Here is a 12,641-nt window from a genome sequence, read left to right on the forward strand (position 1 = left end):
CTACCAAAATCTTTATCACTTGGCATTAAGTGCATCTGAAAGGAATTGTTCAGTACTGAGCGCTAAATTCTAAATATCTTGCGATAAAAACTGGTATCCAACCAATGAACACTCGGATGCTGAAGTTAAAATCCCCTTGTAGAGAGGTTACAGAATAAAGAATAGAGCCATGATGCACAGACAATACATGAGTCCAAGCTTATTAAAAGGCCTTTATTTCCTATTTGTTTCTTACAGAGCTGGTAACACTTATGATAGATCTGTATTGAGTTATTTGGTTCCCTCGATAACTTTACAAGGATCCTCGATGCTCATCCACTGACGGGCCGTGGGCAGTTTGTATAGGAGCAATGTTTTGTGTCCAGTCAAGGGCTAAAGCATGCGATCCACAGTAGGCACAAGTACTGACATGAACACGCGCACCACAACACTAAGACACGAAGAAACACAGCCAGAGGACACGCAATCTCATGGTCCTCTGAGGCTTAAAAAGAGGATGAAGAGAAAGAGAGGAGAAAAAAGTATTTTGGAATGCAATTGTAGTATGGAAAATGAGAAGTGAAGAAAGAGTTCAAGAGAGAGGGTTGGTACTATTCTGCATGTTTTGGTAGTATATATATCCATGTTGTAAACGCGAAGGACGACGTTCCTCTGAAAATCAGTTTCATTCTGGATCCAAAGGAGCCCCCAGCGAGTCCAGTTCCACAACAACAGCACATTAATGCTAAGACAGGAAAACAGTGGTGGAAAAGTTCAATCATTGTCTTTTCCATTGGTCCTAATGCAGTTTTGCATTCTAAATATAATACAATAGAAACACAACACTAACCTAGTGATTATTACAGTAGAAAGAAGAAACACAAAGCGAGCAACACAAACAGAGACAGGAGAACACACTGTTAGGTGGTGAGTGACCTAGGCCAACTGAGACACTCCTTAACACATTATTGACATGGAAGTTGTATGACTTTTCTGTTATTTCTCTATTTTCTCTCTCTCTGCATTGTTGGGAAGGGCCCTGTAAGAAAACATTTCCCTGTAAGTCTACACCTTTTGTTGACGAAGCATGTGACAAATACAATTTGATATGATGCTCTAGTTTGGAGGGTATCCCTTTGAAAATCACATTGACCTTTTTTATAAAGTACTTGAATAATTCATTTAAAAAGCCTGATAGAAATAAAACAGCTAGTAGTACAAAAGAACTGTAGAATGTAGTGTGTGAATCATCGTGCTCTCAATCTATTGTTTCTTCACCGCTGAGATATAGCCTGCAGTTCATTTCTAAAGCAGTTGTGCATAAAGTAGATATATCAATTTAGGCTTTCAAAAAATAGGTATTCCTATAATATAAACATTTTAAACCATTGTAAATAAAAACATCTTTGTTAATTATTTTCATCACCACTTAAATGTACACTTAAGAATGGTTTATGTATTCTGGGCATGCAGATATATACGTTAAGTAAGTTGCAGTAGTACTGTGTTTTAGCACTGCAACCTCTAACTTTATAAAGGGCCTATGCTTTTTGTTCTTGTAACATACATACATACATACACACAAACACACAGTTATCAGTCGTTTTCCCCATATAGCGAACTGTCCAATGACCGTGGCAGTGTAAAATGCATTGAAACAATCAACTCTTTTTAATAAAAATTTGCTATATTTGACCCTTTAATCACAGTTATTTTATCATCTAACCTGCATCCGTATCAGTGGAATTATTTGGGCTCTGAAATAGATTCAAACAGATTACTGATGAGGATTTCATGGAATTGTAAATATAGATGGATATACTGGCAGTATTTTGGAAAGACACTGAAATGGTCAACTGGATTGAAGTTCCGTGTGCATGGGTTTGGTCACAGTTCAAAAGGATTGATTGTGACATTGAGAAGCAACATCAATGATCCCATTATAAAATTGTTGCAAACTTCAAACAACACTATGATTATTATTTCAATAGTGTTGCTATTAGAGGAATTGTTGACTTGAAACAGCTGGTTTCCATCAAAGTGGCTAAGATTAGACTGTAGATCATTTATCTTAACTTTACTGTTTACCATGAATGCAACATATGTTGATCAGACAATAATGCTGAGACTTGGCATTGTTACAAGATAGATAGATATTTCTGCCATATCTTTGATCACAATGTTATGTCATGTCTGTAAAGCCACTGTGGATGAAAATAGAGGGATCCATACATGGCAGTCAGGGTCCTAAATGAATTGCACTCAGCCCAAGGATCACCAACAGACCAGCCTGACACTCACATTTCAATAATGTAAATGTTCTGGATGACTTCTTCAGGTATTTTCGATAACATCTTGTGAGATAAGAAGAATCATGATTCATACTATCAAAACAAGGCATATACAAATTACATCACTGGAATATATTAGCTACACATGTATAAAATAAAGACAGCTTTAACATCTTCAAAGTAGAAAACAAAATCACATCCACTCTACTAAACTCACAACTGCTCTCAGTGCTCAATATTTTGCCTTCTAGAATCTAGATGAGTACAGAGTTCTGAACAGAATGTACATGACAAACACTGACCTAGGAAGATTAAGAAGTGGTTTTTTTGTGTGTTTTTTTTTTACAAATCAATAACTAGTTATACAGCAGAGCTCTAAAGAGTTAGTGCTTGAGTATTATGGCTTTAGTTTTTATCTAATTCAACTATCTGTATACACATACACATATATTTGTGTAATAAGCACTGTAAAATATATATCATTGCAAAGGGTGTCAGGTCATTAAACCAATGCAAAGTAAAACTCCCCCCAAAAAGTTTAAAGTACAGTAGGGGACTCCAAGCTTTATTTCCAGTGTGGAGATGTGTGGATTCAGTTCTGGTGGGCTCTTTAGCATCCTAAATAGTAGGCTTGTAATACATGTTTGTCCAAAAATCAGGTTTATCTTTTTTCTTGTCTTTTTAACCAAATGGTGGAAACGTTTCAGCAATGGCACTGATCATTGAAGAGTTCCACTTTGGAATAGCTGTATTTCTTGAACTTGGAGCCCCCCTACAATGACTGATATTTGGCAAGAAGACCAACATAGACTGAAATAATCTCAAAGGAAACGATGTATGAATAAAGAAATAAGTACATAAATACATAAATAAATAGATTTGAAATAAATTATAATTAATCCAAATAAATCACAAGGATTTAGATAGCAAGCATGCGGCTACATTTTTATCCTACATGAACTCACACACAGTACTTGACGACAAACTTGCTTAAAAGTTTAGGCATGGACAGAATCATATTATTCTAATATATTATGACATTCTTTTCAATAACCCATTCATGGAAAATAAATACATATTTGTTTAATTTAGAAAATATACAGTGTATCTTTTTTCCTGCATTGTGTTACAGTATTAAAATGACAATTGACACCCACATACGTACACAAGATATTTTTGCTTTATCTCTAAAACATGCTCTTTCGTACAGTATCTTGTAGAAACATGCAGTATCAACCTGTATGAACTATGTATATAGGCGAAACTACACACCGATGGGTTGTTTGATTGCTTGCATTTTGTCTTTTCTTAGTGTTGCTTTTTGAACATATAGAAAAAACTAAATAAAATTAAATATAAAACATAACTAATCTGACCCCTACTGGACATATAAATAAAGATATGGTTGTCCAATAGAGAAAATCAATACATTAACCAACATTCACTACTGTAATTCCCAAAAGTATAAAAGTTGACAAACTGTTAAAACATTAAACTGCTTTGCTTGTTCTTAAACACAATCAAGTACTTTTTGTCGTCCTTGAAATACATTGCTTTGCTTTGAACTATTTTGTTGTTTGGAACAAGATGGTGCAGAGACAGTTCATGTCCCATTAAATTACTAATGTGGCTCGAAAGTCTAATGGCATTTTGCTACGACTTTTACATTTTTTAATTGTCAATTTAATTCAGTCATATGATCAGTTTTATACTGAAATATATCTCAAGAGAAAGTCAAAATGTAAAATCACTTATTCAGCGAAGGATCTGCGGAACAGCATTTCATTGAAATGTGTCTTATTCCCAATCAGAAGACTTTCGAATATGTGACCTGACTCAAACTCACGACATCTCATCACAAAAACCATAGATCAAAGAACAATCTATAACCACGTAACATAGAGATATCCAGTATAGTGCAATTAGATTCAGCAGTTTGGTCATCTGTGTATAACATACACATAAAGGGAACCTTCCAGATCTTATCCTTTCAATCAAACTTAACAACAACAATTGTCTCAGAGTAATCAAAGTGCATTCACAAGAAAAACAAGGTTAAAATGATCAAACAAAACTACAAAAATAATGATTCACTCATAAATTCACGCTCTTGCTTTTTTACCAGAAATTATTCCTCATAAAATAAATTGTTAAATCTCTGGTTTTCGGAGAGTATAATTAGAACAGAACATTTTGATTTAAAGTGCTTGAGGAATAAAAGTGTTTGACGTTGAAAAGAAAAGGGTGAGTAAAAAACAACACAGCTAATTGGAAGGCGTCCCTGGTAGTTGAGAATTGCTTATTTCATTACTTGGAAGGCTTGTCTCCTTTATGACTGTAAGACGAATACAGAGATTCCTTTGAACAAGTGAAATCCTTGTTGTGAGTCCATGACTAATGGCAGTAGCACTGAACAGGGAGATAGATCCTAAATAGTAGAGGCATTGGAGGGGAAGGTGGTAGATTGCAGGCAGTAGAATAGACACCTGACAAACAACATTGTGTCAACCAGGGTCCCATTCAGTCCTTGGAGTTTCCACACAGATATTCTCACAGATATGCTCTCTCTTGCATGCATGCAAATGTCTATCATGACCCATGTTGGGAAAGCATGCAAGAGAGAGAAATATCTGTGTGGAAACTCCAAGGACTGAATGGAACCTTCCATTCAGTCCTTGAAGTTTCCACACAGATATTCTTTCTCTTGCATGCTTTCCCAACATGGGCCATGATAGACACTTACAGTGGCTCATAGTCCCTTTATCCTAAACATATTTCACATCTCAACTCTGTTGACTGACAGCCACAAACGGTGTTATTGAGAGACACTCGAGAGACTCTCCTGTTGCCATTTCAGTGATAAATTTAGACTAGTCTTAGATTATGGAAAAATAAACCAATCCAGCACCAGACTGAGATTTTAAAATCATCAAAAACATTATTCTCTGATCATGTTGCGGAGCATTTTGAATAACAACCCGTTTAGAAAAAAAGGCATGAAGTTTCAGTTTTCTCTCAGTGTACCTGAGAATATGGGTGAGCAGATGAGCTAATAATCAAAAAGGCAGTGTGTTAACAGTGTGGGGTAACTGGATATTGTCTATCTCTACTCTTTACCCAACTCTAGGAATGTAGTTCAAACTAATGGAATCGTATCTAGTATGTAGTAAGTAACTGGCAGGTGTGGAGCATGGTGCAACAATACACCCAAGGAATGAACCTGCTTGTGTTTTTCCTCTATTACATGGCAGTATAAAGCATTTTAAGTATTAAGCAGTATTGAAGCAACGGTGGCTCTAAGGGGAGGGGATGAAAAGGTACAAAATGAGTGAATGTGTGGTTTTACTTCCCTAATCCTCCATCACACTGGACCACTGTTTTCACACTCTAGGCTCCTATCCTCATGACACAATGTAACTAACTGCAACCCCAATATAAACATCAATTGAGTGATCTTGTGACTGTTTCCTTGTGGAATGATGCTTTTCTTTTCTATTATTTTTTGATCATGTCAATTGGGATATAGGTAGGTATCTGTGGTGTAGGGTGTAGAATTGGTTGGTGTGTTGGTTTGGAATGTAGTATTGGGAGATGTGTAGGACCAGTACTGAGGAGGATGGGTAGGTTTGGGTATGGGTGTTAGTGGGTAGAGAAGGTTTACTTCTTGGCGTTCAGGGCTGCCAGCGAAGCATCAATCTCCTCCTCGGGCTGCAGTGGATGCCACTGGGCGATGGGGCGGCGAGGGTTGGCCAGCATGTCGGACCAGTGCTTCAGCTGGGTGCCAGTCGCCTTGCTGCCCACCCAGATCTTCCCGATGGCGTCGTTTTTACCGATCTTGTCATAATCCAGCACTGTGACCACAGCTTGGATTTTCTAGGGAATGAGAAAAAGCAAGTGTTATATTATTGACATTTAGAAAGATCTTACAGAATATAATTGCATAATTGAATTGTAATTCCATGGTGTACAGTATGTATTCGTCAATGATACACAAGGGGGCATGATTCATTCTGGTTTTAGCTGTGCTGCGGTCAGGTCAGGTCAGGTAGGTCTGTCGTCTGTCTGCTGTCTGTCTGTCTGTCTGTCTGTCTGTCTGTCTGTCTGTCTGTCTGTCTGTCTGTCTGTCTGTCTGTCTGTCTGTCTGTCTGTCTGTCTTTGAGCGCTTTGTTCACAGCTATACACTACCTGCATCTGCTCAATAGGAATCTCAAAGCTGAAGGACTCATTGTAGTATGGATTCAGAGTGTTCTTCTTCACCGTGGTCTTCTTCTTCTTCAGACGCTTGCCGTTCTGCATCAAGTTGATCTTCACATAGGGATCTACACAAAGGGATTGATACACACAGCCAGGTATTAAAACAGGCCAGGTATCAGACTCACTATTGGGATTATTAACAAACATGGCTTTATGTCGTTTAATAGATGTATCTTATTGCCCCTGTCACATTGTTTCAGCAGAGTTCAATCATTAAAACACAATACTTCATTACCATCAGGGCTCCAGTAACAAAAGGAACCCAGCAGTGGTTGTAATGCAGTAAACTGCCAGCAGATGGTTGCAGTGCAGTTTAGCTGAAGGGAGTGAAGAGTCGTGGGTACATCAGAGTCAGCACGTGAGTGCAAACTGAATGGCCCCGGAGATTGGCTGCTTGCAATGTATCCTACAGCAGCTCACCATACAGATCAAAATCATACGATCGGTTCACAAGGTTTTACTGGATCCTATTTCATGTTATATAGCCTAGCCTTTACCACAGAATAATGCACAAAGAAACACTCTGAAATAGCTGTATTAATATAGATTTGGGAATATAGATTTGGGTGTCGTACTGTGTGAATAGAGGTATTGCCTCGTTGACCTTGACCAAGGGGAGCATATTGAACCAGGATATGGGAGATACTGTATGGGCGGCTTAAACTCCACTGTTCATCTGTTCCATTGTTTTATTCACAGTGATCATTATGTTTCCATATTTTACCTGACAGTCCTCCCACGTCCATCTTCTTGAGGTTCTTGGCCTCCAGGATGCAGATGGTAAGTTTCCCAGCAGTGGGCACGTAGCGCAGAGAGATGCAGATATCTCCCAGCTTCTCTTGCTGCGTGTGGGATGGGAGAAGAAGGTAAAGAGGATCTAATAATATTCCTCCTCAATGTTCATCCTCATTGGGTGCATGTCTTCCATTCATACCAAGCAACACCTAAATATAGGGAACCATTCACACTATGCAACACTAAATATAGGGAACCATTCACACTAAGCAACACCTAAATATAGGGAACCATTCACACTAAGCAACACTAAATATAGGGAACCATTCACACTAAGCAACACTAAATATAGGGAACCATTCACACTATGCAACACTAAATATAGGGAACCATCACACTAAGCAACACTAATATAGGGAACCATTCACACATGCAACACTAAAATATAGGGAACCATCCACACATGCAACACTAATATAGGAACCATTCACACTATGCAACACTAAATATAGGGAACCATTCACACTAAGCACACTAAATATAGGGAACCATTCACACTATGCAACACTAAATATAGGGAACCATTCACACTATGCAACACTAAATATAGGGAACCATTCACAGCTATGCAACACTAAATATAGGGAACCATTCACACTATGCAACACTAAATATAGGGAACCATTCACACTAATCAACACCTAATATAGGGAACCATTCACACTATGCAACACTAAATATAGGGAACCATTCACACTATGCAACACTAAATATAGGGAACCATTCACACTATGCAACACTAAATATAGGGAACCATCACACTATGCAACACTAAATATAGGGAACCATTCACACTATGCAACACTAAATATAGGGAACCATTCACACTATGCAACACTAAATATGGGAACCATTCACACTAGCAACACTAATATAGGAACCATTCACACTATCCAACACTAAATATAGGGAACCATTCACACTATGCAACACTAAATATAGGGAACCATTCACACTATGCAACACTAAATATAGGAACCATTACACTATGCAACACTAAATATAGGGAACCATTCACACTATGCAACACTAAATATAGGGAACCATTCACACTACGAGGATGAACATCGTTCTGAACTGTACAATGTGATACGTATTTCAAAGGACTGAATAAAGTGGGGAGATGGTCTTCAAATTTTACCATCTTCTTTCTCTGCACTGTCCAGGTCCCTCCACTCCTCCAGTGGCTGGGCTAGGTCCAGTTTGTGCAAGGGTAGTTTCACCTCTCCAATGACGTCATGCTTAGAGAAGCGGTCAAAGTCAAAGACCTGCATGACCAAAGTCTTGCCACCCATCTCTTGGAATGGAATCTGAAAAACATCAAAAACCCCATCAACATTAATATTACTTTCTTTTATAAATGTTAGCCTCTGAAGCCTCTCTAATGTGATTAGTGATGAATTTAGTCTGTCCCTCATTTTAAGGTCAACCATGTTACGTGAACTGAGCTCTCAATTGTAATATGGTGAAACTATTCCTTTTTAAATATTGTTTCCAAAAGAAACATTAAACATATAATAGTCAAACCATAGTGTAAAAGCAGATGAGCTGGTTCTACTATTTTTTGGCAATTTTCTGGGGTTTTGTGGTGGAAAACTGAGCGGGTCGAGTATAACACGTCAACCTTGTTACCCATAGATAGACAGGTTAGACATTTTTTAACAATTAAACTTTTTTAAGGTTTAATTGAATTGCCACTCCCTGTTGCACACAACAAGCTTCCATTCCCGTCATCACAAGGGATTTATGGCTGACTTAAGGTGAAATCGTCAACCCTGTTTCTTTCATTTGCACTTAATAGGCACTTTCTAAAGTACATTTTTTATTTAACCTCCAGATGGGATTTCTTTTTATAATGAAGTTGACCATGTGATATTTATGACAAAATGCTAAGATTAGGTGAAATCCCAAAAAATGGTCTGACAAAGTTATGTGAAGACAGACGCAGGGAGACGAGAAGCAAGTACAGGGAGTGAATAGGTAGTAAATAACAGACATGAAACAAAACACGGACAGCGTCTGGACAAGGGAAACATATCGACATTAGTACTGACACAGGGATCAAGCTGAGGAACAGACAGATATAGAGGAGGAAATCAATAAAGTGATGGAGTCCAGGTGAGTCCAATGAAGCACTGATGCGCGTAATGATGGTGACAGGTGTGCGTAATGGGCAGCCTGGCGCCCTCGAGCGCCAGAGAGGGGGAGCGTGCGTGACAAGTTACACTTCTCAAAAGGCACCGAATTGGTGGAACTACCATAGCATTATTTTGACCTGATATACATACATTGACCATGAATGATCAGAGCCAGATATGTACAAATAGCTGTATGCAGTATCCAAAGAATCTCACAATTTGGAGGTGTATACAGAAACCTGAATATGAATAGCCATTAAATGAGAACAGAGTATCTTGGACCTCTTAGCACATCGCTAGAATGGGTCTGGGCTGTATTTCCCTGCACTGGGAGCTGATGCTCTATCTGTCCCCAGAGGAGTGATGGGCGTGTGGGATGATTCGTGGGAGACGAGGAACAGAGGGCCAGAGCCAGCCTGCATAGTGCGCTGCTCCCTCAGCAGAACTGAACAGTACAGTCCTGTCCTATCCTTGGGAAGATATAGCAGGTTTGATCCCTTTCTCATAGAGCTGTGTCAGCACTCAGACAGGAGGGAGGGAGGTGGCGTTCTCCTTTAACTGGATTGCCATCCCTCTTATCCCCTCCTCTGCTCTGCTCAGGTCAGCTCTGAGGTTTCTATGGCTATGCTTTATCACTGGCCAAGCTCTGATTTCCAATCGCATTCTCCAGCTAGACTAGTCTATACTGCTGCTCTCTTTCGAATGCACGCACACACACACACACACACACACACACACACACACACACAACACACAACCACACACACACACACACACACACACACACACACACACACACACACACACACACACACACACACACACACACACACACACACACACACACACACACACACACACACACACACACACACACCACACACACACACACCACACACACACACCACACACACACACACAGAGAGAGAGAGAGAGACATGAACAAAAAATAAAAAATAACATAAATTAAAGCACATGGGAACAGATTGTAGCTTTAATTAGATTCTGACAATAGGAAGCTTGAGGCTATTTATACTTGATGGAATTAGAGTCTAATATACACCGTATACATTAGACAGTAGATACACAATATCTGAAGAATAGTTTGTAATTCATTCTTTGAAATGCAATATTGAATCATTTCCTTGAACTTCAGATATGACCAGATAAATTTAATTCATAAGATGGCTTTATATGATAGGGATTTATGATGTACAGTACATGTCCAAAATTGTATTAAACAAAATAGAGATTGTTTTAAGGAAATGCATCTGAGCATCTACAAATGCAAGTCTAGGCTCTGACTATTATCGGCCGAGGAGATTCAGTGGTGGAGGCTAGTTGGTATCAGATGAAGGGAGGGTATCAGATGCAGGGAGTCTGCAGTGGACTGGGGAATCTCTGTTATGAGGTGTTATCTGAAATACCAGCCCAGCGGATGGATCAGAAGAAAGAGAGAGCATAGCTGATGTATCAGGCTTTGGGTAACTGGCTGTCTGGCAGGAGTTATGGTCTGGCCATCCATCACAGCTTAGGTCTATTAGATGTATCTTTATAATTCTGATACACGTTAAAGAAGAGAGAGAAAGAGAGAGATAGAGAGAGAGACAGAGAGAGAGAGCAATCAAAATACAGTAGCCTACCTTGAAAACAAAGGTCTCATTGAAGGTAGGGTTCAGCGTCTTCTTGTGCACCTTGGTGGTAAAATGCTTCTTCTTGTCTGGGAGGACATAGACCTTGACATATGGGTCAGAGGTGCCACCGCTGTCCATGGAGAGGAGATCAGCTGCTTGGAGGAGGCCCACTGTGAGCTAGGGGTCAGAGGTCAAGTGTAAAAGGGGTCAGTCAATTTGCTCTATACATGATTAATCAGCCTCAATGTACCCAGACAGTGTCCTCTCACAGTTCCACAGAGACAACCCACAGTTCTTTGAACAGACATTTCTTTGAACAGATCAAAGAAAGCCCTTACTTTATGCTTGTGTAACACATTATGATGAACATGATAAATATGCTTTGGTGTGGTGAGGTCTGTCTGTCTGTCTGCCTTTGCTCCTCAAAGTATCAGTGAACAAAGACATTCTCCACAGAAGAGTATGATGACGGAGCAAATGCTGCATAACAGGTCAAGGAAATCCATTCATACGCTGCATATATAACACAAACAAGGAATGGAATCTTTGTAAAAGTTTGACTGATTTGATCTTGAAAGCATAACTGTAGAACGATGGATTGAATCAATCCTTTAGTGTCAGCAAATTCACATTTACAGCTGTCCTTGGCTTTTGAACCAACTCAAAGCTGCATTTCTGAAGGATAAAAAACTCTCAGCAAATGGCAAAAGTCCATTGCCTTTGAAAGCCGTCATGTGGAAAACTACCTTGGACTAAAGGCTTAGGCAGTTAGCTTTGTTTTGTCTTTTTTCCAGCAAAGTAAAATTGTCTATTTATTAAGCTCCGGGGTCGTCAAAAAGCCATCTGCTCAAGTCAAAACACCCACCTTGTTGTCCTGGAAGTCGTAATCTATGGAATACTGAAGCTTCCCAAGCTTTTCTTTCTCCTTCACCTCTTCCTCTTTCTCATCTCCAGTCATACCAGTCTCAGCATCATCTTCATCATAATCATCGTCGTCCTGTTTCTGGAATGACAAGGGGGAGGAGGGGGAGGGGGCAGAGTGGGCGTCAGACATTTGAACAAAGAGTCAAAAACACCTATAGATTCTTCTTCAGCAGTCTGGTTAGTCACGGCAGCCATCTACCTGCCACTTACCCCCTGCTTGCTTACCCAGATGTTACTAGTGCACATCTTTTCATTGATGACCTTGGTTGCAACATGACTTGATTTCACCATTCCTTGAGTGACACCATTTTGCTTTTGCACTATATTCATAATTAATTATTTACTGTATATCCATTTACATAACATAGAAAGAGATAGATATACTGAATGTAAAAAGGAAAAAAAGGACAGTAAAACAGTAAAGATGTAGTCGAGGTTTGCTACAGGGGTAGCCCCAGACAGGACAAACGTTTTTGTTCCTGCTGCAAATCCTGCCATTTTGACATTGATAAAGGTTTGTGTCAAAGTCTACAGAAACAATATAATGCTTGTATTCTGTTTTCTCCTTGTTGCCGTAACTGCACTCCAACCTCCCAAAAAATATGTTTGCACTATTACTGTCTAAG

General features: G+C 39.2%; 1 protein-coding gene across 1 annotated transcript in view; it reads right to left on the reverse strand.

Annotated features, from left to right (window-relative positions):
- Positions 1 to 194: 194 nt before the first annotated feature.
- Positions 195 to 12,641, reverse strand: part of LOC111976735 (synaptotagmin-2-like) — a 41,510-nt gene continuing 29,063 nt past the window's right edge. Inside the window, exons 5-10 of the mRNA XM_070447944.1 lie at positions 11,957 to 12,094; positions 11,101 to 11,268; positions 8,464 to 8,629; positions 7,249 to 7,368; positions 6,456 to 6,589; positions 195 to 6,143 (exon numbers count right to left, since the gene is read on the reverse strand). Of these exons, the coding sequence (XP_070304045.1) occupies positions 5,928 to 6,143; positions 6,456 to 6,589; positions 7,249 to 7,368; positions 8,464 to 8,629; positions 11,101 to 11,268; positions 11,957 to 12,094 (942 nt within the window). The 3' untranslated portion in view covers positions 195 to 5,927. The remainder of the gene's footprint in view (positions 6,144 to 6,455; positions 6,590 to 7,248; positions 7,369 to 8,463; positions 8,630 to 11,100; positions 11,269 to 11,956; positions 12,095 to 12,641) is intronic.

Source organism: Salvelinus sp. IW2-2015, linkage group LG17, assembly GCF_002910315.2.
Source record: "Salvelinus sp. IW2-2015 linkage group LG17, ASM291031v2, whole genome shotgun sequence".
Classification (NCBI taxonomy): domain Eukaryota; kingdom Metazoa; phylum Chordata; class Actinopteri; order Salmoniformes; family Salmonidae; genus Salvelinus; species Salvelinus sp. IW2-2015.